At 44.4% G+C, this 27,407-nt stretch overlaps 1 protein-coding gene across 6 annotated transcripts in view; it reads right to left on the bottom strand.

Moving 5' to 3' along the window:
• The window catches only part of MAPK8 (mitogen-activated protein kinase 8), a 29,080-nt gene extending 2,121 nt beyond the window's left edge, over positions 1-26,959 (bottom strand). Inside the window, exons 1-12 of one of the 6 annotated variants that reach the window (XM_083440512.1) lie at positions 26,719-26,959; positions 20,695-20,794; positions 18,404-18,565; positions 17,171-17,300; positions 15,859-15,917; positions 15,606-15,744; positions 14,956-15,121; positions 10,963-11,034; positions 7,683-7,865; positions 6,702-6,826; positions 3,620-3,683; positions 1,990-2,067 (exon numbers count right to left, since the gene is read on the bottom strand). In XM_083440512.1, the coding sequence (XP_083296638.1) occupies positions 1,990-2,067; positions 3,620-3,683; positions 6,702-6,826; positions 7,683-7,865; positions 10,963-11,034; positions 14,956-15,121; positions 15,606-15,744; positions 15,859-15,917; positions 17,171-17,300; positions 18,404-18,561 (1,174 nt within the window). In that variant the 5' untranslated portion in view covers positions 18,562-18,565; positions 20,695-20,794; positions 26,719-26,959. Of the gene's footprint in view, positions 1-1,989; positions 2,068-3,619; positions 3,684-6,701; positions 6,827-7,682; positions 7,866-10,519; positions 10,592-10,962; positions 11,035-14,955; positions 15,122-15,605; positions 15,745-15,858; positions 15,918-17,170; positions 17,301-18,403; positions 18,566-20,694; positions 20,795-26,718 lie in introns of all 6 variants that reach the window. The other 5 variants (XM_083440511.1, XM_083440510.1, XM_083440509.1 and 2 more) reach the window with 5 other exon arrangements.
• Between the last annotated feature and the right edge of the window lie 448 nt (positions 26,960-27,407).

Genomic DNA, 27,407 nt, shown 5'->3' with positions numbered 1-27,407 from the left:
TTTACCTTAACCCACCTTTGTCAAGCCCCCTGACAAAAAAGAATCCATTTACCGGGGGTGGGGGGCTAAGATGACCCCAAATCCCATTTCAGATTTCTACTCACTGGAACCGGGTGCAGCCCAATAATTGAGCCACTCCTCCTTGCATTTTTCTAACAAGGCGCTCCTGACCTAACTGGCTGCAGCAACAGCTGGGGCAACCAAGCCAGGGGGAGTCCACTTTGTAAGCAAAGAAAAAAAGGGTGGCCCAGTCGGCAAAGCATCTCAACCTGTGGCAAAGGGTCATGTTAGCTGGCGAGTTTGGCAGTAGGAGTGAGGAGGCCAGAGCAGATTACTCCCCTACAAAGCTACTGATGTAAGAAATGCCAAGATCCACAGTAAATCTACCTAACAAACAGCAGGCACTATAGATAGAAAGTCAGGAGGGGTCTAGGGGCTATCAATCATACTGTGCAAAATATTACATGGCTCTCTGCTGGACAGAGGTTGTGGATGGGTACTTGGTGCATGAGCTCCTGGCCCTCAGGGATCAAGTTCGTCCCTGTGAGGCCAAGGCAGCTGACCTCAAGAAGCTGAGAATCAGAGAGGTTGGGGGGACAAGGCCTTCAGGGATATGACAACAGCACCCCACTGCCAGAGTTGCAGGCCTTCCACAGTCACAGAGAATGGAGGCCCTGGGAGGTGGAAGTTGCTCTGAAGAGAAAATAGAACCCTTTGGTAGGATGAACAAATATGCCCACAGAGGATACGCCTTGGGGGATTCCATCATTAGGGACACAGGTGAGCTTATGACTGACACGTGTGCAGAGCGGAGGGTGACTTGCCTGCCTGGTGCAAAGGTTGCAGTTGCCATGTGTTGTCTATGCCAAAAACGGACTCCAGTAGATCTCTGAGTGGTCTGAAGTAGATCAGCAAGGATATCTAACTCCCATTTATTTAAAATGGAAACAAACAAAAAAACCTCCCCCAATTATAGGGCTCCAACAAAGAAAGACCAGGTAACCAACAGGGGTCTCCTTCCTGAATTACAAGGCAAACATGGGTGATTCAGGTGAGGTTTGCATATGCCCAAGTCAGATTACACTGTTAGCTAGGCAATGCAAGTCTGATCAGGGATTTCCTGAAGTCCTCAGTCTCTCTAGGGGGCCCCAAAAGCTGCTTTTTCAAAGTGACAGACAGAAAGCAGACTAGCAAAACTCTTTGAGCTCAAGTGGAGAAGCAGCCTTTAACTCAGTGAGTTATTTCTCCAGAGTTCAGCAGTCACAAAGATTTGGGAAAGGGCTGATGGAGTAAGTACTGAAAACTGGATGGGATTCACCAAATGGATCCTGCCAGCAAAAGCCCAGCGCAAGCAAGGGTTTCCACTTGCATAACAGGGATTTCCCCTCCTCAACTGGCTTTGTGGGGTAGGATAATTCCATCTGCCAAGCTGATACGCTTGCACTGATGGGATGTTTGTAAGACAAAAATGTTGAACCTGTTCCTTCATTATTCCACCTCATGTTCTTAAGGTAACATCTAGCAACAGAGAATTGGGATTAGTGTTTGGATCCCTCAAAGATCTTTTTTGAGGTCGGATAGACCCAAACAGGCCCCAAAGACCTGAGACAGCTGCACATGGCTATTCACAGTGAAGGAGGCAGGTGTATTTACTGCATGCAGATATTAACAGACCTACACCTGCCACCTTGTTGGATTGTGCATACACCTGCCACTTTGTTGGATTGTGCATACACCATCACAGAAATTTGTAGGCTTCTAAAATGACTTACTGTATCATGGCAATAATGGGTAACTGGGTATGTGTGTAAAATGCACATGAGTACTGTAGAGCAGGTTGCCTGGTACAGACAGCTCTTCTCCATGTAGTGAAGGTGGATGGGAATGCGGAAGGGCTGTCCTCGCTTCCTTCTCCATGCTCCAGCACAAACACCTGAAGAGGGCTAAGTGGCAGAAACTAGAGCAACAGCACTTTTATTGTAAACCAACCTAAAGGAGGCGGTTGTCCACATATAACGCCATTCTTGGTTCTCTCCTCCAGGTCCATAACTTCCTTGTAAATCAACTCTGAAAATCACCAGGTATAGTGTTATCCATACAGTATTTCAAACAAGCCACAGAAACAGACTCCTGTATAGCAAGTTTCACATGTTCTACTGAACATAACTCTGTTGATCAAGCAGAAAGCAGAGAATGTGGTACATTACGCAAGTCAAACAATGCACCCGTGAAATACCGCCGTTCTGCTCCACTTTGCAAAACTGAGCAACTCGCTGAGCAAACAGCTTCAGGGTTTTCTTGAGGAGGAGCACATAAAAAAGCGTTTTGAAAAGGCCACACCCACCCCGACTCCTCGATATCTGCAGGCAATGTTTGCTTCCTTAAATGCTTCTGGGTCAAATGATTCTTCAACCACAAAACTAGGAAAACTCCAGTACACTATCAGAAACAGAAAATCTACCAAAGCAAGAGACTTCAAATACACATTGGGTGCCTTTTCCAAGAGCTGCACTGCTAGTATTCTAGAAAGAAAAATACAGAGGCATGGATATTAGTCCTGAAGAGAGGTGGCCATTATAGTGCCTTTACAGATCCCATTTGGATATATCAAAAGCTAGTTAATGGATACTATAACACCCAATTCTTAAAATGTGCAAGGGATTTTAAAAGCAATGCTTTTATCAAAATCCAAGGAGAAGCCCCTTTTATAACTTAATTCCCACACATTTTGTTCCAAGTTTCTCTCTGACCTTTGGTCTCTCCTTTTCTGCATGACTCTGAGCCATACAACTAACTGCCTCCCTGGCCATGCAAAGATGATGATACTTACACAGGATCGTATTCTTTCACTCCACTTTAATTAACTTATTCATGATACCCACACTTCATTGTTCTTTTCCAGCTACATGCAGATTAGATTTTGTACTTCCTTCATAAGAAGGCACTGAAATAATGGATACCAATCTCCTACTTTAGCTAGCTGTGAGCACAAAATGATAACTGAACATTAAGTACAGTACTCATGTGATTCATTGCCCTATTTGTGGGCTTCCCAAAGGCATCTGGTTGGAAACAGGATGTTGAACCAAATGGAACTTTGATCCAGCAGATATAAATAAGCTATATATTAATAAGCTTGCACAAGTTCTACCTTCTCGGTAGTGGCACCCTCCCATCAGATGTCAAGGAAATAAACAACTATCTGACTTTTTAGAAGACATCTGAAGGCAGCCCTGTTTAGGGAAGTTTTTAATGTTTGAAGTTTTATTGTGTTTTTGATCATCTGCTGGGAGCCACCCAGAGTGGCTGGGAAAACCCAGCCAGATGGGCAAGGTATACATAATAAAATATTATTTTTTATTATTATTATTATTATTATTATTATTATTATTATTATTATTATTATCATCATCATCATTACAGGACTAAAGGCTGAGAAAAAGAACCACCAACCAACCCAAGTGTTCAGGAACCTGCTGATTTAGAAAATTGTTGGGGGCTGTTATTCCCAACACAGTTTGTGGGGGCAAATGCAGTTCCCACCACACTTTAGCATCTTAAAACAGTGCAGCAAAAGCTTCATTGCTAATAATATTAATACTTAAAGTATTAACCTCACCTTTCCATTCTTCTATTGTGTGCTCTCTTTCATCCAGCTGCTTGTCTGGTATCTTTGGAGGAGGCTGAAAACAAAAATGTGGCAGAAAACTGCATAAAAGGTAGCAAATATAAATTTACACTCTCAATTTCAGTATTGATCCCAGGATCCCAGGCCCTCAATTTATTAATTATTTTGAATTACACACCAGCCATGAAATTCTTCAAGGACCTAGTATTATGTAGAATTTTTGTTCCTGCTATGTCACTGGGGGAGGGTATTGTGACAAGGGCCCAATGTTGATCACATGCCTAGAGGTAAAGGTAAAGGGACCCCTGACCATTAGGTCCAGTCATGACCGACTCTGGGGTTGCGGCGCGCATCTCGCTTTACTGGCCGAGGGAGCCGGCATACAGCTTCCGGGTCATGTGGCCAGCATGACTAAGCCGCTTCTGGCGAACCAGAGCAGCGCACAGAAACGCCATTTACCTTCCCGCCAGAGTGGTACCTATTTATCTACATGCACTTTGACGTGCTTTCAAACTGCGAGGTTGGCAGGAGCAGGGACTGAGCAACGGGAGCTCACCCCGTCGCAGGGATGCTTACCGCCAACCTTCTGATCAGCAAGTCCTAGGCTCTGTGGTCTAACCCACAGCGCCACCCGCGTCCCGATCACATGCATAAACATAGATAATTTAAATGGACCTTTTCCACAAGAAGTGGCATAACTTACACTTGTGCCTCTAAGCTGACCAACACTGCTTTGTAGGAATACTGTACATGCCCATCATTCCACTTGCATTTCCCTAGATTTCCTGCTATACAGCAGGATTCTGAAATTCACTGAGTCCCCTCTATGTTTAGGCTGCTAATCAGCAGTGCTAATTAGTGTGCTAAATCCTCAATCCACTTCTTGAAAATAATCCCAATGCTACAACTAGCTGTATGCAGCAGAATAAATGCTTAGGAGTTACGAGTGCCAACCTGCCCCATGATGCATAAGACGTCCATGAGTTGGACATCAGCAAAGTGAAAACGACGATACAAATGAAAATCCTGCTCCCTCAAAAAAATAAATAAATGAAGATTCATATAATTACACTTACAGCATAACTTGGAAACTCTGAACCTTGCACATAATGTGTAGGAGTCATAAAAAAGCATAATAATAATAATAATAATAATAATAATAATAATATAGTGCTGAGCCGAATGCTCTTCAAGTTATTTTGAAGGGCCCCCCTGCCAGGGCTTAATCCTACCCTTTTCACAGATATTTGGCAGCCAAATTTTATCTCCCTTTCCCTCTTTTGCAAGCAGTCTTAGCTTCGTGACATGAAACCGCTAAATGGGGTCATCTGGAGTTTTGGAGCAATATCCTAACGAAACACAGCTCTATTTCTCCTTTACATCGGCAGGTGAGGCAGTGGATGTGCTGGGCCGCTGTCTTGCCTTGGCAGTGGACTGGATGAGAGCCAGCAAGCTGACACTCAGTCCAGTTACGACTGAGGCACTGTTAATGGACAGTTCGCTAGACTGGACAGATGGGGGGTTGCCTGCTCTTGAAGGGGTTACAGTGACCAGGGGTCAGCAAACTTTTTCAGCAGGGGGCCGGTCCACTGTCCCTCAGACGTTGTGGGGGCCAGACTATATGGGGGGGGGGGGGGATAAACAAATTCCTATGCCCCACAAATAACCCAGAAATGCATTTTAATAAAAGGACACATTCTACTCATGTAAGAACACACTGATTCCCGGACCGTCCGCAGGCCGGATTGAGAAGGCTATTGCGCCTTAGTTTGCCTACCTATGGGTTACACTTCCTCTGCAGGAGCAGGTACATAGCTTAAGGGTACTATTGAATCCATTGCTGTTGCTTGAGACTCAGGTGACCTCAGTGGTGCGGAGTGCCTTCCACCAGCTTCGGCTGATGGCCCAAGCTGCACCCCTATCTGCGCAACGCATCTTACGTGGGGCATTTGGCTTTGAACTATCTATGGCCTTCTATAGTGGGTGGGATGTTTTAATGTATTTCTTTCCCTGGTTTTCATGTGTGTGTTGTTGTTGTTTTTAATATAAGTCACTTTGAGGTGCCATGGCAAAAAAAAAAAAAAAAGTGACCAATATATTTAATTAAAAAAAGTAAATGATGACTGCCACACAGCCAGCCAGATTTAGCTATGTGCTGTGATACCCCATGGAGGGGGATGGGGGGGAAGTCCCGAGATCCAGAGAATTTCCTTATATAGATATGGTTTGCTTTTTTACTTTTCGTTTACAGTGGAACCTCAGGTTGTGAACGTGATCTGTGCGGGAGGCACATTCGCAACCTGCAGCGCCGCATTTGCACGCGCGTGATGCAATTTGGCATGTGTGCGCATGCGCGAGCGCCGAAACCCAGAAGTAACCCGTTCCGGCACTTCCGGGTTCGCCGCGTCTATAACCTGAAAACATGCAACCCGCAGTGTTCACAACCCAAGGTATGACTGTACAGTCATACCTCACGTTACGCTTGCTTCATGGTACGTTTTTTCAGGTCGCTTCCCGCAGAGACCCAGAAGTACCAGAAAGGGTTAGTTCCGGGTTTCACCGCTTGCGCATGTGCAGAAGCGCTGAATCGCGCTTCGCGCATGCGCACAAGCACCAAATTGTGCCACGCACCTGTGCAGATACGGCACTTCAGGTTGCAGGCTTTTTATGTTGCCAACAGGCCTCCGGAACGGATCCCGTTTGCAACCAGAGGTACCACTGTATCTGTATTTTGTAAAATAAAAAAAAAGACTTTAAAAAAAAGAAAAAAAGATTTAGCTATGTGCCAGGGCAAACAGAGCCTAGGGCTCATCTCAGAATAAATTAGTTTTAGGACCACTTTCCTTCAAAAGGGGGTTGATTTCTATTCTGGCAAAGCTTTTTGCAATGCCTCCCATTTTGGCTCAGCTTATCCTGAACCTTCTGAAACTCCAATTCAATCATGTAAAGAATAAACTATAAGCTGCAGAGCAGACAACCAGCCTTTTGGGCTACCTTCCGGCACCAGACACCATGATCGGTGGTGTCCCTGTCAGCAAAAGAATCCAGATTCTAAATAATAAATAAAACTTACTGCTTCTGCTTCTGAAGGGTCATACCAGACATTGATGTATGGGTGCTGTAGAGCTTCATCTACTGAGATTCTTTTTGATGCGTCGATCACCAGCATTTTGGATAACAAATCTCTTGCCTGACTGGCTGCAGGTGTAACATTTAATATAGGATGTAATATTTAAACATTTCGGGCAGCATGGAAAAGGGTGGGGTGAGAGCCATAAGCAAAATAAGGAACAAACTTATTATTATACAGCCTATTTGGCGATACAACCAAACTAGCTGCTTCACTATCAATGTACAGTGGTGCCTCGCAAGACGAAAAGAATCCGTTCCGCGAGTCTCTTCGTCTTGCAGTTTTTTTCGTCTTGCGAAGCAAGCCCATTAGTGGCTTAGCGCTATTAGCGGCTTAGTGGGCTTAGCGGATCAGCTGATAAGCGGCTTAGCGGATCAGCTGATAAGCGGCTTAGCGGATCAGCTGTTAAGCGGCTTAGCAGATCAGCTGATAAGCGGCTTAGCGGCTTGGGAAAAAGGGGGGGGGAGGAAAAAACCCCGCAGGAACTCGCAAGACATTTTCGTCTTGCGAAGCAAGCCCATAGGAAATTCGTTTTGCGAAGCACCTCCAAAACGGAAAACCCTTTCGTCTAGCGGGTTTTCCGTCTTGCGAGGCATTCATCTTGCGGGGCACCACTGTAGTTTATGAGCAAGGCTCTACAGTCTTGCTCACTACTTTCATCATGGCGATGTGTCAGCCAGCCTCTAGAGAGCAAGATAAATGCAAGGCATGTTCCCAACCCTGGAACCGAGGATTATCCCAACCCGCTCTCAAAGATGGAAAGAAGGCTGGGCTTTGTTTTGGTTCTGCATTTGCTGGATGGAAGCACAGAACCAAAACTAGCCTCTGACTCCTCCATCTGAGCTGGAAAGGGAAAGAGGCACATGGGCTTATGTCTGCCACAGTGGAAATCAAAGTGAAGCACTCACTGCTCAAAACTCTTACCTTTCAGTTTGTTATGTTCAGAATCAACTGGAAACAGGACATCTGGGAAGAGCTTTTCAAAACTATAACCAGCATATTTAGGCCTATTCTCCACGTATGTCCTCACTGTTGGCTGCAGCTTCTTCATGAATTCTGAGCACGGCGTTCCTAGTTGTTCAATAACTTTATTCCATTGATCAATATCTGAGGTGAAGCAGCTAAGGAAAATTGTTTATGTAGCGTTCAGGACAAAGGCCATGTTAAAACTACACCAACAATAAATGGGAGAGCTATGGCCAACAATAACTTGTTAGAGAACCAATGATGGCTAAATCAAATAACTGCTCTTTTCGCTATGATCTCAACAAGGGCTAGTCTCACCTGGCGCACAGGATCTCATGCATTTCAAAATGCCACTTAGAGGCTTTCAGAACAGTATAGAAAACAGAAAGAATTTGAATCAACCAAAAGTCTGAGTTTCCCCCTCCGTTGTTAGGACTGCCACGTTCAAGGCTGTTCTGGAGAGTTTAGAAAACTTAGCAGGAAAAATACACGGGAAAATACCTGAATATTACTTCTTTCTGAACAATCTGGCAACAGGTTTAACTGAAACTATTTTCTTTCACCATGCTAACAATTTTTAAACCTTGAGAATAAAAATATGAAAGTTCACATATAATTGATCCAGTTGAACTAATCTGAGTTCTCCAATCCGTAGCCTAATCAACAGAATAAGACATCACAACCTAAGATTCAATATCAAATTTCAAAATCGTCTACGACACCATACAAACCCAGAAGCAAACCATTTAGCATATAGGGAACGCCTATGTGAACATAGCTTATTAACTTTACTCTCTGTATATGTTTATGTATGTCTGCTGATCTTCTGTTCCTGAGCCAAGAAGTACTCTTAGGAAATCAATATTTCACAGACTCGTAGAATTGGAAGGGATCCTGAGGGTCATCTAGTCCAACCCCCTTCTATGCAGGAATCTCATTTATAGCATCCATGACAGATGGCCATCCAACTTTTACTCAGAAACCTCCAATGAAGGAGAGTCCGCCACCTCCAAAGCGAGGTTGTTCCACTATCAAACAGCTCTTACTGTCAGAAAGTTCTTCCTGTTTAGTCGGAATCTCCTTTCTTGTAACTAGAATCCATTGGTTTGGGTCCTGCTCTCTGGAACCGGAGAAAGCAAGCTTGCTTCATCTTCCATGTGACAGCCCTTTAGATATTTGAAGATGGCTATAATATATCCTCCTCTTGCTTTGAGCATAGCCAAGGAAACTATCCATATATTTATATATCCGTAACTTTTCTTGCACCTGGCCATCTCCCTGCAGCTGTAGGTTACTCAGGTATACTCCTCCTTCATGATTTCCCTTCAATTTCTTATACATGCCCTTCTTAAATCTCAGCTCATCTGTAAGCTCCTTGTGCAGCCACACCAGTTTCTTTAGGTGTCTCTCACTATTCCTTCTTGCTGGAATCGCCTGCATTTGTGTCATCAATATGTCACCTTTAAAAAACTCCCATCCCTTCTCTTTGACTATTTCTGACCATGGGATCTCACCCACTAGTTCCTTAAGCTTTTCGAAATCAGCCTTCTTAAAGTTCAGAGTGCGTGTTTGACCACCCTCAGCTTCACGTTGCCTCTGTATAATGAAACCCAAGAGGACATGATCACTTCCTCCCAAGGCTCCCAGTACTTCTGCTTCATCGATCAGTTCACCTCCTCCCTGTAGGTGAGGACCAGGACCAAGATAGATGATCCCCCTGTTGTGACTTCAACCTTCTGGGAAATGAAATTGTCAGTAAGGCAACTGGGGAATTTGCTGGACCTTACATTGCTGGCAGAGTTTGAGTTCCAAAAGATATCAGGGTAGTTGAACTCTCCCATGACTTCTGTATCTCTCCCTTTTGAATGTCTGGTAATTTGGGGAAACCTGTGATCATCACTTGAGAAAATGTCTTCCAAAACACCCCTTGCCCTATTAATCACACTGAAGGGAATATCAAGAAGATTGACAGTACAGGGTGTGGTGCTTTTGTCCCATCAAACCCAGTAAACCAATCAGTCTTCTCCCCATACCTCAATCTAAGCCAAGAACAGTTCTGCATCAGTCAGGGAATCACTTGTAGCAAAATACGTTATGAGAGTCAGAAATGATTGCTAACAAAAATGTTAAAGGACCAGAGAGAGAGGAGAAACCAGAGAAGCAAACACTTATCCAAGGGTCAGTCATTGTGTAAGTGATGCCCATCTCATGCTACTCTCCAAGTGGTATCCAGAGCAGGTGCTCCTATTGCCCCAACCTGTTAACACTACTAATTAGCTGTACCACTAATGAAGGTGTCCACACACAAATGAAGATTAACAAGCATGTTAAATAACTAGCTCTGTTAGGACATAAAGCTAAACATAAACAATTAAGACAATACCCTTGTACTCAATAGAAAGGAGAAAATGCAAAAAATGAAGTTACAGAGGGAAAAAAGCAGCAGGATATTAAATAGATCTCACTAATTTTGCACATGCTGCCCACTAGAAACACTTCTGTGTTCAAGCCCAAATCACACAAAGACACAACCATACAAGGTGTTCCTCCGGCTGGTGGAACTGTTAATCAACACAAAACTTTTTACTGTTCTGGAGCCTATAAAAACCACTTTGTTTACAAAGCAAGGAGGCCTATGCTCTTAATTGGAGCAAACAGCAAACTGTATAAATGTTTGAAACAATAGACTTTTAAAGCCTCGGCAGCTGGAGACAGCATTATTTGATGTTGGAAAGGAAAATGCTAGAATACATTTGACTTTTGATCATTCAGTTCTAGGCCCAAAGTAAGGATACGGTCTGTACCAGGAAATAATACACCACCTTTGATCATTTCTCCCATGATGCACCCCACTGACCAAATGTCAACTGAAAACAAAATGCAATGACATTAACTGATTAAAAGAAAAGCAAAAGGGACTTTAAAAGGAAAAAAAAACCAATGATAATAAAGAGCAGTGCAGGATGAAAATGAATGAGAAATGTGAAGATGTGCTTGCTATCATACCAGCAGAGACTATTTCCTACTGCTAAATGCAGCCTCAATAGAACCAAATTTATTCTAATAATTTTTATACTTATCCAGAGAAAATAATTATGAGCCTTTTAAGGGTGGGTGGGTGGGTGGAGGGAGTTATAAGCATTTTCCAAGGAATATTTGGGGGGGGGGGCAAAGGGAGAAGAGAGTCACAAGGTATTAGTTACCCAAAAATTCACATGCTGCAGCAGTATAAGGATACAGTCCCTTCCTGGAAAGAGGATTTTGTGGCAAACCATTTCTCCCATAATGCACCCAACAGACCATAAATCCACTATGTTTGTAGCACAAAAAGAAGAAGCAAAGCAAATTGTCACTGAAAATTAAAGAAGCAGGAGGGCATGACTGCATTTTACTATCTGCAGAGAAAGCACCAAAAAGGAAGAAGCAATCATGGGATCAAGCTGTAAACGTATTTTTAGAACACACACACACACAGCTCCATATGTCCAAAACGTGTTCTGAGTGGGACCCAATGGAAGCAATAATGGTCACAGGAGAATAGCGTCCTTACATAGCTCCCATTACATTTCAATGCAACTTGCTAAGCAGAAGTAGAGTAAACCCCCAATACTTGAAAGCTAAAAAAAACAAAAATTCTTGTTCATTAAGAAAAGATTAACAATAACCAAATTCCTTAACAAACAGCTGAAATGACAGAGGAAAATACACACAAGTTCATAATTAGTAATGAGAATTAATCAATCTCAAAAAGGTAGAATATCAGTGAGGTAGGTGGCTCATCTAGTGAGACTGTGTTCAACCAGTTCTAGATGGGTTCCACTCCCTCTAAAATATCAAGGGATAGGTGGGCTGGCTCCTAGATGCACCCTTGTCACCAAAGGCCCAGCTAGCCTCTGTGCCAAAAGAGTGCCTTTTATCAGTTTAGGATGGCAAACCAGCTGGGATCTCTCCAGGATGGAGACAGCCTGGTCACAATTATCCATGCTCTGATAAACGTCTAGTGTTGAGTGCTCTAATGTACTATACATGTGCCTGCCTCTGAAGACTGCTTGGAAACTACCATTAGCTCATCATACAGCCACCAGGACCAGGACTGCCTGGAGGGTATCAAGAGAACTTCCAGGCCATTTCTGAGCACAATTCAAAGTGCTAGAGCCTGGGGTACAAGTTTCTAACTAAACACTTGTAGTTGTGCTTTTCACACAGGTACCTGAACAGATACCTGCTCCCACCACAACCTGCCTATGTACTTTGTTCATCTCTGGAGTCTCTTCTCTGGGAGCACCATCATCCATGGTTAAGTTGAGTGGCATCCATATGGAGAGCCTTCTCTGGGAAGAATGTGCCACAAACAAGGCTGCGCCACTGGAGCTAAGGCAGCTGCTATGCAAAAAGTGTCCCCTTTGAATTCTAAGCACAGCATCCTTTCTTATCACAAGGTACCCCTTAATTTATACCAGAGCTCCCTGAAACAGCTTCCTAAGGTGGACTGGTGTGCTAACACCGGGGCAAGATGGTTTGGGTATGTAATGCCAATCTTGGCCTGACTGCACTGACTGCCAATTAGTTTCCAGGCCCATTCCAAAGTTCTGGTTTTGACCTATAAAGCCTTAAGACAGCTCAGGACTGCAATACCTCTCCCCATATGAACCAACCCAGACCCTGCAATCACCATCTGTGGTCCTTCTTCCTGTGCCTCCTCCGTGGGAGGTTCGGAGGGTAGAATCACAAGAACAGACCTTTTCTATACTGGCTCCCTGTTTGTGGGAAGCTCTTTGTTGCCTATCTTTAGGTGCCAGGCATAAACATCACTCTTCTCCCAGGCCTTTGGCCAATTAAGCAATCTATGTGAGAGAGAACGGGGTATTGTTTTTGTTTCCTATTATGGTATGTATTTATGTGTTTTTATTTTGTAAACTGCCTCGTGATTTCAGATGAAGTGTGGTATAGAGATTTAATAAACAAACATCACATTGTTATAGACAACATGGTCAACTTCAAGGCAAATTAGCTTCTCCTTTTCCAGTAGGGAATTTCCTGCTCCTGTTCATCAGAACCTCTTAAAGAAGTAGAGTTCTGAGGTCCTTGGTAGAAACCACATTCATGCAATACATTTCAATACACCACTTTAAAGAGTCATGGCTTCCCCTAAGTAATTCTTGGAGTTAGTTATAGATGCTGAGAGTTGTTCAGAAACCCCTATTCCCCTCACTCCCTTTTGTTTTCATCTTAACTATTGTTGTTTTCGTTTTTTAACTACCATATTGGCCTGAATATAAGCCACACTTTCCCCCCAAATTCTGACTGTGAAAAGTTAAAGTGCGGCTTATATTTGTGACCTTACGGTATGCAACCAGGAGTGCGGGGCAAACAGCGCCAGGGCCGTGGTGAAGAAGCACCCTCCCTGCACATAGTCCCCTGTCCTCTCCCCAAAGGCCGGGAAGGGAGAGAGCAAGGAAGGGGAAAGGCCGCCAGCAAAGCAGCACAGCTTACCCCACACCCAGTATGCAGTCAGGAGCAGCAAGGAATGGAGCGGCTTATATTCGCGCCAATATGGTATGTATTTGTGCTTTTACCTTGTATTTTTATCTTGTGAACTGCCCTGATATCTTGTGATGAAGGACGGTATATAAATCTATTTAGCACTAAGTAAATAAATAAATGGGACTGGTTGTTAAGCCGCTCTGAGAATTGTGGCTCCGGGGAACTTGTTAGCGCAGATGATGAAGCAGGCTTTGGCTCTATCATCCATCCGCTGATGAGTGGGAGAGTTGAAGCCTGCTTTCCCTCGCCAGTGCACTTTACAGCTCCTGGTGGTGCACTGGCAGCTACATCTCTACCTGTCCTACACCTGGGATCACATAGGACATCAGGTGTGAGAAAGGTGGCCTGGCTCAGTATAAGGCAGCTTTCTATGTTCTATTGTCCCAATCCTCTCCCTAACACTTGCCCGGAGAGAAGCTAAGCAAGACGAAATGGTAGATACCTCTATAAAAAGCAGCAAACATGGTTTCCTCTCTTCCTAGTAAGGTAAAGGTAAAGGGACCCCTGACCATTAGGTCCAGTCGTGGCCGACTCTGGGTTTGCGGCGCTCATCTCGCTTTATTGGCCAAGGGAGCCGGCGTACAGCTTCCGGGTCATATGGCCAGCATGACGAAGCCGCTTCTGGCGAACCAGAGCACTGCACGGAAACGCCGTTTACCTTCCCGCCGGAGTGGTACCTATTTATCTACTTGCACTTTGACGTGCTTTCGAACTGCTAGGTTGGCAGGAGAAGGGACCGAGCAACGGGAGCTCACCCCGTGGCAGGGATTCGAACCGCCGACCTTCTGATCGGCAAGCCCTAGGCTCTTTGGTTTAACCCACAGCGCCACCCGTGTCCCTCTCTTCCTAGTAGGAGAGTGTAAAAAGGAGTGTGAATGAGCAGTACGGCTTCCCAGAGGAAGATGACAAGTGTGATCTTGAAAGCAGAGGCAGGTGCATCTTACAGCCATTGTTTGACTAATTCTCCCTTCCGTGCTGCCCACAGGGATAGCAGGAAAGGAGCAGCTGTCGTCTCCACAGTTACTCCTTTCTCATAGCCACACAGCAGGAAGGATCGTGCAAGTACTAGATGCAAGGAGCAATTGCTGCTTCTGATCATTCATCTATCTTTATCTCTCTGTGAAAGCCTACCTATTCATTCACCTTCATTATCTGGAGATGGTGGGGAAAGTTTTTGGTAAATCTAAATCTGCAACAGATAATCACCTGTCTCTCCAATCCCCAGAAAAGGTGGGAGACTGGCCACCATCTCAGGCTACAAGCAGCAGCCACCACACTGCAGCTTTTACAGGATAAAAGCTGATAACTGAGTGGTGGCTTGAATGAAGTTTTACATCCATTTCCATTATCAGTTCTAGATAACTGAACCTCCATGTCAAACATGAGATGACGGTGGACTTAGCATAGAGTGGGAAAGTCTTATTTGTGCAGATAGAGGAAAACACTGCCCCAAGAGCATATTTCATCTAAACAACTGCATCCTATGTTTCCTCAATGTATAAATAGTATTTCCTAACATGCTTTCAACATAACATAGTGGGATTAAACATTTAGCATACTTAGGTCATGGTGTTATTTTAAAAAATAAGTTTCAGCAGCTGAGAAAAATGTAAAATGTAACGTGCAGGGTGTAGGGACAGAAGATATAAAGCACATTATGTTAAGGGACAAAATGAAAGTTGCTGACCATTTTCTTTGTATCCCATCCCTAGGATGACTTCTGGTGCTCTGTAGTAACGAGTCACAACATAAGGTGTCATCATAAAGCTGGTTCCTGCTGTTCTAGCTAATCCAAAGTCAAGAATCTTCAGCGTGCAGTCAGATTTTACTACTATATTGCTAGGTTTCAAATCCTTTCAAGAGAGAGAGAGAGAGAGAGAGAGAGAGAGAGATTATTCTAAGCCAAGCATGAAAGTCCCCAATAGAAGATAAAAAAACAAACTGGTAATTATGATACAAGTGTGGGGAGGGGTTTTTTTCAGCCAGAAGTCTCATGCTGCCTGGGGACAATGGGAGTTGGGATTCAACAACATCTAGAAGGCTACAGGTTCCCCAACCCTGCCCTAAAGGATTAAGTTTGTAATCTGGAGGTATGACCACACAGGTGGCCTCTCTGCTAGGAAGTGCCTTTCATCTTGTAGTAAGATATAGGGTTGACTACTATAATGTGTTGTACATAGGTCTGCGTTTCAAGGCTGTTTTGAAACTGCAGTTGCTTTAAAACATAGCCACCATGGCAGTTTTATTTCAAGTGAACAGCAATCTTCCTCGGCTTAACAGCAAAGAAAAATACTCCCCAAACAGGAATGTAAAAACAACGGCAATAATCTCACTAACCCTATGTATAATTCCAGCTGAGTGAAGATGCTTAATGCCGCACAGCATTTGATAGAGGAGATAGGACATTCGTTCATGGTCGAGCTCCATTTGAATCACTTGGCAGAGATTTGCATCCATGAGCTCCATCACTATGTAACTTTTGAAGAACATCAAAACGTAAAATCAGATGAGAGCAGCAACTTAGGTCATAAAATCAATTGTGCATTCGTAATGTACTCGCTGAACAAGTTTTACAAAAAATTATACTTACACATCTTGAAATTCTTCCAGTGATTTCTGTGGGGTAAAGACATTCAATAGGCCAATTATCTATGGGAAAGAAACAAGTCACAATGAAGGCCTGCAAACAGTCTGTTTGTCTCTAAGTGAGTTAAGTAATAAATGCAAAAAGAAACACGCAAGAAAACACAGCATTTGATCAAATCAGAACTTCACTGAAGCTCTCTCACATTTTCACCTATAACCTCAAAGACAAGCCCAACTAGCTGTACTGTACAGGTAACTCTCATCTTACACTTAATTTACTTATGCAATTGTAGCTTTGCATGGGTAGGACGGGTGGAAATAAATAAATAAATGGAGAATGGGGGAAAGTATTATTTTTCCTTGTAGCTTATCTTTGTTGTTTTGTTATATAGTTTTGATTTGCACTTGTTTTCATCTTTTTATGCAAAACGCTTTGTGAGGTTTAGCTGAAAAGAAGTACATAAATATTTTACAGATACCAAATTGCTGGTGTCCAAAACCCATCAATTCAGTATAGTATCATCAAGATAGTATAGTATAAATCAACATAATAAAATATAATCCATTTCTAGCAAATTAAACCGTCCCGTATCCTATTTTCTATTTTTCTTGCTATGCCAAATTAGACGTGATGTCTGTCCTATTTAAGCATTAAAGAGGAGAATGGGATGCTAATTTTTACAACAAAAGGTTAATGATAGTGAAAGAAACAGGATCAGTTTGTCCATCTTTACACACAAATGTGGCAAATGCATGAGTAAGAATGATCTCACATCTAGTTTGACCCTTACCGTTGATATTTAAACGCTGAACAAATGTACCGTATTTTTCGCCCTACAGGACGCACTTTTTCCCCTCCAAAAATGAAGGGGAAATGTGTGTGCGTCCTATGGGGCGAATGCAGGCTTTCGCTGAAGCCTGGAGAGCAAGAGGGGTCGGTGCGCACCGACCCCTCTCGCTCTCCAGGCTTCAGGAAGCTATCCGCAAGCCGTGGGAGCCCGGCGCGAAGTCGCGCAGCTCTCCCATGGCTTGCAGAGAGCTGCCTGCAGGCTTCACTCAGCTCTCCGCAAGCCGTGGGAGAGCTGCGTGATATCGGGCAGATATCCGCACGCCTGGGGAGACCGGTGCGACTTCCCGCGGGCTCCCTAGGCTTGCGGATAGCAGCCTGTTCTGGGGGCTGGGGGAAGCTCGGGCTTCCCCGGCCCCAGCCCCGCGCCTGGGGGGGGAATAATTTTTTTTCCTTTATTTCCCCCCAAAAAAACTAGGTGCGCCCTATGGGCCGGTGCGCCCTATGGGGTGAAAAATACGGTACTTACGTTTTTGTGGTTTACGCACTTCATGAGGACAAGCTCTCTGTAGGCTCGTTTGGCATGGGTTTGGTTCTGAAATGGCCGACTTAGCTTCTTGATTGCTACATTTCTTTCAAGGATAGCATCGTAGGCTGCACTGTAAATAAAAGTGAACTGTCATAACCATATTTGTATAAACATTGACAAGAAGACTGGGAGACTGGAGTCAAGATCTATCCGTGAAACACAATCAGCCAAGGATCTGAAAGAGGTTTGCAGTATTAGAGATATTCTGATTTGAATAAGAATGAAAACAGCTTAAATATTCCAATACTGTGAAATGTTTGTGGGGAAAATAATTGCTGAAGCGAAAGGCTTACTCACAGATTGTACAGCTCATAGTAAAGCTTCTATGAAGAACATTTATCTCAAAGATGTCATCTATGGTTCTATGGTGATATCAGGTGATCTGCCATGGGTGGTGAACCTCAGGCTCCAACCTACTGGGCTGAAAACCTGCTGTAGACGGTGGAGGTGATGCTGCCACTGAGTGTTCAATACACTGGTTCCTCCAAGGGGCCCAGAACTGTCCACAACCACTGGTCAAGTGAAGAAAAGCAACTGTGGAAGGCTGCTAGTTTCAATGAGAGAACCACGGGTGGGCTGCTTAACCCTTTTCCCTTCTGACATTTTGTCTTCTCAAAATCATTCTCTCCTGCTTGCTTTCCAACCCATAAGGGACAAGATACAAAGTCCCTGTATTTTTCCCCCCTCGTGCTTGCAGAAAAGCAAGACAAAGAGGGTGATTTAGACGAGGCAAAATGCAAGGAAGGGAAAAGGCTAATCAATCCATTCCCCAAAAAAGATAGCCCTCTGCGGTTATTTTCAATCAGGAGACTGATTCTCACATTTTATGAGGTGTGATATTTCATTGGTTTGAGTCGGAGTTTTGCTGCTGTTTTCATGGACAGGAGTGTGTATAAAACTGCTATTCTCCCAATTCTGTACCTGTCACACCTACTTCCTAGTTACACTTGACCTTTACATGACCTGATGTCATTGTATCTGGTTCTATTACCTCTTTTCACCTTGCACTACAATAAAAGGACTGGGGCACTATATATACAAAAGCAATGGTTCTCTAGCAACCAGTACTATCTTGCATTCAAGTTGCACGTCAATCAGTTTTGCTCATGTTCGCATTTTAAACAAAATGAGATTTCATCACTGAGCTATTTTTTAAAAAAGGAAAAGCCTTACCATACTATGCCTTGCGCACCCGAACCAATAGGTTTCAAATTCTGGTATCGTTTGAGTACAGTGAAAGTAGAATCTCCAATCTCTACACTATAGAAGTTGTTTTCACGTTTGCTTCTGCTCATGACGCCGTTAGTCGAACACTTTAATCTAAAAGACATGAACCTGCAAACACAAGGGAAATGTTACATGCCTAGGCATATAAATATAAATGTGTGTGTGTCAAAGTTTGAAAACTTTTCTCCATTTTTGGCCACAGCCATCCAAACTATCTCGACACCTGCTCAACACAGATAGATGCTCTTGCTTTTAAGAAAGAAAGAGGTCCAATTTAATGTCATGGGCTGGAAAGCGGACACAGACTCAAGAGTCAAGATACAGGAGTTCTGGAGCAGGTTAAGAATTTCAGAACCGGATGGAAATGGCAAAGATGTCCCAGCAACTTTCCCTGTTAAAATAAGGCACACTCACTCGCAAGACTCTCTTGCCTTCTGGAAATGTTGAGATTGCAAGTGTGCACTCCTTCGGGGTGGGTGGGATTGTTCCCATTTGTGAAGGCGTCACCTGGTTCCAGGTGACAAAGCAGTGCCCTCCTGTCTAGCCTCTTGAATGAGTTCAGTTTCTGCCCCTGACTGATCAAAGCCTCTCCCACTCTCCACTGGGTCTCTCTGCTCCACAGGAAGGTTGGAGGGGAGAGGTGGCATACCTTCTCCTCGTTCCAAAGTCAGAGTGGAAGGGGGAGATACTTTGTCCAACCCAGAATGCCTACCTTCCCCATCTTTCTTCCTCCTCCTGCCTCAGAGTCTGCCATCTCAATCCCAATTCCCAACACTGCTGTGGGGCTCATGACATCAACAACCTTACAGAAACAATTTTCTAGTAAGACTGCACTCTCTCAACATCAGCTCAGCTCCTTGTTGGTAGAAAGAAGAATAAAATTTCTCCTTTAGGGATCACAATGCTTTTTCTGCAAAAGGTCCCAGGTACAATTCCATACATCTTTCATTAGAGCGATACCAGAATGTATGAGGCAAGGAAAGGCCTCTCTGTGTCCAAGACCCTGATGAGCTGCTGTTAACTGGGAATAGATAGTAGTGGGTGAGATGCCTTTGAGGAAGAAAGCTTCACCCGCTTGTGAAAGATGGTTCTGAGGTACTGAGTCACGCAATTAAGAGATGTATAGTTCAAAGGCAGCACCCTAGGTTGTTCTTGGCAGGCAGATTAATATAGAATGACCTTTCACAGCTGAGGATTAATTTTCAGTGAAACACATTTTAGCGATGTCTTCTTATCAGCATTCCAAATGAAAAGCACTAGGCCTCTTTTCTTTCTTTTTAGAATGAAACATGAATAAATAGCACAGAATGTCAGCATCAAGTGGGGTGGCATTATGCTTTTTTTTAAAGGGAGGGGGCAGAGAGACTAATACTGTCCCACTCTTATTTTGCCACCTGCATGCTTGCCTCTTACTTTTCCAGAATTTAAGAGATAGGAGGTCTATCAATAATATTTATAATTTAATTAATTTAAAAAAATTAAAACGGGGGCAGGAAGAGACTGGCAACAGCCCAGGAACAAACATGCGGGAACCCACAGCATTTAGCTGTATCTCCATCCTGAGTCCTGTATCACTACAGCATTTCCCATTCTGGACTCAGCAAGCCCCAAACAAGAGCAGTCACGGTATACAATCAGGAGATTCTAATTTCTGGTTGTTGTCTGAGCAGTCCCAAAGGGAAAACTTTCAGTGGCAATATTTTTCTTCCCCAAACCTTTACTATAGGTTCGTGGAGTGTGTCCCTAAAAGTTCACACACTTGAGCCTTGTTTCTGCACTTCCTCCAAGATTCTTTAAGCTATGGCCAGTATGCCCCTTTTGTAGCTTAAAGATTGCTTGGTGGCAGTTATTGATTGGGAATGGAGAAAGGATAAGAGGAAAAGCACAAATCGTCTCCATACTAGCCTTTAAACTGCAAATGGGGCAGAGACCCTAAGAGCCAAAAACAGGGTAGATAGAGCTAGTGAAACAATTACAGAGTGCTGAAAAGGGCTATCACCTTCCATCGTGGGAAGCAATGTCTGGGATTCCAATGCCTGATAAGTCAGGGATTCCTAACTCCTGGCCTGAAGGATTCTTGATTGGGGATTCGTATTTGATATCATGCACCCTCACAATCCCAACTTCTCTGTCCTGCATGTTTCCATGACAGTACACACAATTCTCTTTCTTTCAGTGTTGGGGTTCCCCCACCTTGCCTTTAAATCCAGTTTTTTTCTACATATTTGTGGAGTCACCTGGGTATGCAGAAACCCAACCCTTGTTCGTGGGTGGTCCCGTTGTGCTGCCTTACTGGTCATGGGAGTTAATCGTCTGGAACAGCAAGCCACAGATGCCCTGCAATGAAAAAAAACAACAGTGAAAATACTGCAGCGTTTGCACTGGATAGTATGAATACTTGGCCTTGATCCTCAACTTTTGCTGTTTTTTAAAGGCAAAAGTGTATGTTTCTACCTTTAGTTATACAAAAATGTGGGCAAGGAACCTCACAATGGCATTTGTAGGGGAGACAGGACTGACATTTTTATTTATTTGTAATATTTGTGTCCCATTTTTCCATCCAGGAATCTATCAGTCATTAATTTAGACATTAAAACAAAGCAGCCATCGCTTTCATTGAAAGGCTTCTCCAAGTATGACTACATGAGTCTCCTGGCATCTTCCACCTCTGAAAATCAACGGATAGGAAAACCAGGCAGCAGATGACAGTTACAAAGGACAAGGTCTCGTCCAGGGAACCACAGCTCTAAGTGTGCCACACTTGTTCCCCAGCTACTGTCACTTCTCTGCAGGGACTGTAAGCAGAAGAGAGGGCCGGGGTAGGAAAACAGCAGGCTTCATCTGCATCTGGAGTTCTTCTAAAGGATGACACAGGACCATATTAGACATCTCTTTCAAGGCCTCAGCCCAGACACACAAAAAGGGAACTGCACCCAGAAGTCAGTAACAGGATACAGAAATGGGAGGAGGGTGTTTAGAAAAAAGCTGAGTGCAACTAACACCTATTTTCTGATCCTACCTGGTTGGAGACTAAACAATATTAAAAATAGAAATCAGCCAAATCTAGCTTTTCCTTCCAACTAGAAAGTCTTACACAACAGCCTTTCCCCCTGTCCTGGGGTGGGCACCCTGCAGACCTAGAGCCAAAGGCAGCCCTCAGCCTAATTTTGAAAGACCTCCACAGATCATTTCAGATATCTGGCAAGAGTGATCTGTCCCTTCCCCAGCAGCCTCTTCTTGCCTTTAATTCCTCTGTAAAGACAACATATTTGCAGCAACAGCCCCCAGGAGGGTAGCTTTCTCTGCAAGCAAGCTGCTGACCCAGGTAAGAACTAGAAGATGTGGTCCCCAAGTCCTGACTAAGGAGGAGCAGAAATGTCTCACAGTAAGTTCACTGGCCCTTTGCCAGGCAGAACTCCAGTTGCTGGGAGTGACGATCCATTTGCATCTTTTCTTAATTCAAAATAAAAATAAGGAACATGTGCAGCACCTACCATGAACACAAGTGCCCCTGTGAAAAGGTCAAGATGGTGACTCATGTTCTCCTTTTACCAAGAACTGCATAAAATCTTTTTTTAAAAAAACAAAAACCGTAAGCCAGGACAATCAGATCATATTCATCATCATACCCTGCCCATCTGACTGGGTTGCCCCAGCCACTTGAGTTGGCTTCCAACAGGGTATACAGAAACACAACAACAACAACCAGCAGAACATCACACATTAAAAGCGTCCCAATGCAGTGCTGCCTTCAGATGTCTACAGAAGATCTTATCATTATTTATCTTTTTAACATCTGACAGGAGGGCGTTCCACAGGGCGGGTGTAACTCTGCATGGTTCCCTGTAACTTAACTTCTCGCAGTGAGGGAACCGTCAGAAGACCCTCGGAGCTGGCCCTTAGTGTTTAGGCTGAACGATGTGAGTAGAGGCGCTCCTTCAGGGTCAAAGCCATTAAGGACTTTAAAGGTCAACATCAACACTTTGAATTGTGCTCAGGAATATATTGGGAGCCAATGCAGGTCTTTTAAGACTGGTGCTATATGGTCCCAGGGGCTGCTTCCAGTCACCAGACTGGCAGCTGCAGTTTCCAAGACACCTTCAAAGGTAGCCCCATGTACAGCACACCGCAGTAGTCCAAGTGGGAGATGTACCACTCTGGTGAGACAGTGCGCAAGCAGGTACTGTCTTGGTCAGCGTACCAGATGGAGCTGGAAGACAGCCACTCTGGACACAGAATTGACCTGCAACCCTATGGACAGCTATGAGTCCAAAATGACCCCAAGGTTGAGTACCTGGTCCTTTAGGGACACAGTTACCCCATTCAAGACCTACCTGCCCCCTGTCTCCCAGAAACAGTACTTCTGTCTTATCAGGATTCAACCTCAATCCATTAACTGCCATCTGCCCTCCTCCTACTTCTCTCAGATCAAAATGAATCTATCACTCTCAGTGTGGCCAAGTACTGTTCTGCAACAGGCAATCACAGCCAGGAACTGACCTCAAGACGTTTTATACTTTTCCTCTTTGGAGTACATGTTATGACTGCAACTTTCAATTATGTTCATTCCAATTTTACTTTCTTTATTCTTTTCACTCTATTATACACATCTGGATAAGGTGTTCTATGTGCTTCTTGCTTTGATTTCTTAATAATAAAGATTAATAAAGTGAATAGTCCCTCCCAGTCCTGGCTCTACTTTCATCAGAAGAGCAGGGTTAATAATTTGCCTTTGAGCTTATCTCAGGAGCACTATGCGACCTAGTCTGCCTTTCTTCTCCCTTTTGTCTGGTCTACAGTGGACTAGGGAGGACAGGTGGGTTTGGGGTCCTGCAAAAGAAGACTGTTCCAAGCCCTCTAAGTGCTGCATGTTCTTTATATTTTTAAGTATCTTCCCTCCAGTACTGTTGAAGAAAGGGCACTGAGGCGCACCAGTGTGAAGTCTGTGCAATGCTTTTGGACCAAGAGTGCAGAAAGACAGTTAGCTGGTTTACTGAATTAGAGTGCTCCGTCAATTAGTGTGTGGTTGGAGGTTGAACCTAGATGATGTTGGCGTTCAACATCTGCAATACATTGCTTTAGAGCCACTCTAGCACTCTCCTATTCCAGAGAAATGGAAGAGCTCAAGGAAAAGAGTTCAGAAGTTTTATGAACAGCAAACTGAATGGTTTGTGGGGCTACTAAACCAGTTGGATGTAAGGTTAGGTAAAGGTAAAGGGACCCCTGACCATTAGGTCCAGTCGTGGCCGACTCTGGGGTTGCGGCGCTCATCTCACTTTATTGGCCGAGGGAGCCGGCGTACAGCTTCCGGCTCATGTGGCCAGCAGGACTAAGCCGCTTCTGGCGAACCAGAGCAGCGCACGGAAATGCCGTTTACCTTCCCACCAGAGCGGTACCTATTTATCTACTTGCACTGGCGTGCTTTTGAACTGCTAGGTGGGCAGGAGCTGGGACTGAACAACGGGAGCTCACTCCATCGTGGGGATTCGAACCGCCGACCTTCTGATCGGCAAGCCCTAGGCTCTGTGATTTAACCCACAGCCCCACCCGCATCCCTGGATGTAAGGTTAGCTTCAGCCAAAAATTGAAAATAGCAAGCCAAGCCATGGCTTCAGCTTTCTAGAGGCCAGCCTCCAGACATTGAGTGATGTTTGTCAAGCCACAGGGTACCTGAAGAACAGCTCTCAGAAATTTGGATTGAACTGCTTTCATAGTTGTAAAAATGGAGTAAGAGCTGAGCTGGGCCAATCAAGTGACTGCATATTTATTTTCCATCATAGAGAAACTATGTTATTTAGGAAATACAACCTTGGGAAAGTTTTAAGGCTGATTAACGCATAAAAATAATAAAATGTGGAGCACAGCTATTCAACACACCTGGTGATGGTTTGGGGCAATGGCTGAATCCCAACAGTGAGGAGAGCGGGTTGCAAAGATTAAGATTAGAAAGTACTTGGGAAGACCCATATTAATGCTTTGCAGTGTGTGACCCTGAAATTCAGCGTGAACTTCAGAGATCAATCTATAACCACAAATCTTTTTCCATCTTCTATTTACAGCATGTCTACTCAGCATAATCCTGTAAACTTTCTCATGGATAAGTAACCAGTTATGAAGAAGATTTGGCATGAAGCAACCTGAAGCCTTGAAAAGTCAATTCAGAAGTGCTTAGTAAGAAAAGCAACAAATTCTGACAAATGCAAGCATGCCAATCTTCAAATGATGTAATGCTACAATCCTAACCACACTTATTTGGGAGTACAGTACAGTGGTACCTTGGGTTAAGAACTTATTTCGTTCTGGAGGTCCGTTCTTAACCTGAAACTGTTCTTAACCTGAGGTACCACTTTAGCTAATGGGGCCTCCCGCTGCCGCCGCCATGCAATTTCTGTTCTCATCCTGAAGCAAAGTTCTTAACCTGAGGTACTATTTCTAGGTTAGTGGAGTCTGTAACCTGAAGCGTCTGTAACCTGAAGCATCTGTAACCCGAGGTACCACTGTAATCTCCATTTAACACAGTGGGTTATATCTGTATAAACCTGCATAGGATTGGTCTACAGGCAGGTCCTGCTATCCGAATAAAATGTGTTCTCGGGAAACCTTTTGTCAGGCAAGCGGTCACATAAATGGTCAACTATTTCTACTGATTCCTATAGGAACATTTCTAATGTGTTCCCGACCAAGGAACTTTGATCCCAAAATGACAAAAACAACAACCCTGGGAAAGCCCTCTGAAACCTTGCAAAAGGCAACAAGGAAGGAAAAAAATGTTATCTTATTTGTCCAGTCTCTCATCCTTCCTCCCCTCTTCACCATGGCTTCTGATGAAAAGGCTGCTGCAAAAAGCCTTGTTTAAAGAGGCTTATTTGTTTAACAGTACTACACACAGATCTGGCTGTTTAGATATTTGAATCTGCGATGTGCATAGCAAGATTAAGAGTACTACTTCCTCGTATTCTGATAAGTGATTTTTTTTGTATTCTAAGTGTTTGGATAGTGGGCCTTAAGTATAACTAGTGTAATTTACATAAGCCCATACAGGATAGGTTTACTCCAAGAAGCAAAGAGCTACTCATACTCCTTATTAGCATGTCACTGGTGCCCACTAGATAGGAACCTTGTAGCATCTTAAAAAACGAAAGTTTTCTTGTGGAGCATAACCTCACTGTCAAAAACATGAAGCGTAATTCTCATTTGGAAGACACAGATAGATAAAACATAAACTGGAGCTGCGAACAGAACCAAAAAGCCATGACACACAAGAAAAACAAATGGTTTGCAACACGTCTATGCCTTCTGAGCTCAGCGCACATTCTTGCATCTTGTGGCCTCACTCATACCATTTCCCACCCCTCTGAACATGCATGCGTTAGTAGTGATTAGATCGATAAATTGGTCCCTCTCAACTCTACGATTCTATGTCCGGGTGCAGATTCAAACCCTGGTCTCCCACTCTCTAAACCATTATGCCACACTGGCTCCCGCCTGGCCACTCAGCCCCTCTCGGTCCACTTCGCAGGGATGTTGTGAAAACAAGAAGGGGGAGAAGGAGGGAGGAACAAGGTAATCTGGGATAATTTTCGGGGAGACAAGTCAGATGCATAATAAAACAAGCATGCTGTAATCTGCATTTCGTGCACACTGGGCCCAACAAAAGGTGCAGCATCATCAGCACCATCACTATTCCAGGGGTGCCAATTATCACCATTATTCTATGCCAACTTCCATTAAGATCATTCCTGTATTCTATATCACCCAGGGAGTGCCCAACTTGAATAAAATATTGGGGGCCCCAGAGAAGCCCCATGGTGCACACACACACACACACACACCCCATTTGAATGGGAATTCCCCTCAAACTTCCCCCTCAAATATTTTATTGGGGGGGGGCACACACACCCTTCAGCTGAGGATCCCAGGGCCGCCTTTAAACACACACAAAAAGCACGCAACCACACAACCTCCCTTAGGGGCCCCCAAGTTTCTTTGCAATCCCCCCCCCCACTTTGAGCAAAGGGGAGCAGGCCCAAAAAGGAGAGGCGGGTGGGAGGAGGAAGAAGGAAGGACCCCCCCACCCCGCTCCAAGCCCAGCGAGGCCTGGTGAGACCGGAGGCGACGGTGGCAGCCTGTGCCCGGTGAGGAGGAGGAGGGTGTGAGGGCGCCTCTCTGTCTCTCCCCCCTCAGAAAGGCACCCATGGGCGCGAGGGAGCGCCTCCCCCAGGCAGGTAGGCCCAGCCGCCAGCCCGCTCTCTCCCAGCCACTCACTCGCTCGCTCGCTGGCTCCGCTTCCTCGCCTCAGCCGGGCCTTGTCGTCGCCGCCGCCGCCTCTTCCTGCCTGGCCGCCGCCGACCACAGCGAGGCGGAGCGGGGCGGGGAAGGGGGCGGGCGCACGCCGCCTCGCGCCCGCCTACTGACGGCCGGAGAGGCCGCGGCGCGCCTTCCGCCTCCGCCGCCGGGCCGGGCCGGCATCTTCCTCAGGGAAAGAAGCCCGTCGGGGGCGCTGAGGCGGCGGGACGGGAAAGGCTCCCTCAGAGATCCGCGCGCGCAGGAGCGATATCCTATATACTCTCTTTTTTCTTTTTTTTCCAAAAAAAAAATATTGGTTTTCACAACATTATAAACAAACAAACACATAAAACAAACAAACAAAAATCATAACCTTATTAAAAATTGCACTTATTAACATTGTTAAGTGACTTCCTCACTTCCCCTTGGTTGAATTTCATGGCATGTCCTTTTAACGGTTTTCCAAATCACAGTTCTTAAAATAATTTAACTTAAACATTAACAGATCTTCACATTATGAAATTAAACATATTAATTAATCACTTAAATAAAATCCTCAGCCAATTAAGTATTGATATCCTATTTACTCTCGCGCAGGAGCTATCCTATTCTCTGCGCGTGCGCATGTGTGTTTTCGGGGGATTTAGTTCTTTTTTAGTTTCTT

This window comes from Podarcis tiliguerta (genome assembly GCF_965153285.1).
Source record: "Podarcis tiliguerta genome assembly, chromosome: 5".
NCBI lineage: Eukaryota > Metazoa > Chordata > Lepidosauria > Squamata > Lacertidae > Podarcis > Podarcis tiliguerta.
This window is presented reverse-complemented; position numbering and strand designations above follow the sequence as displayed.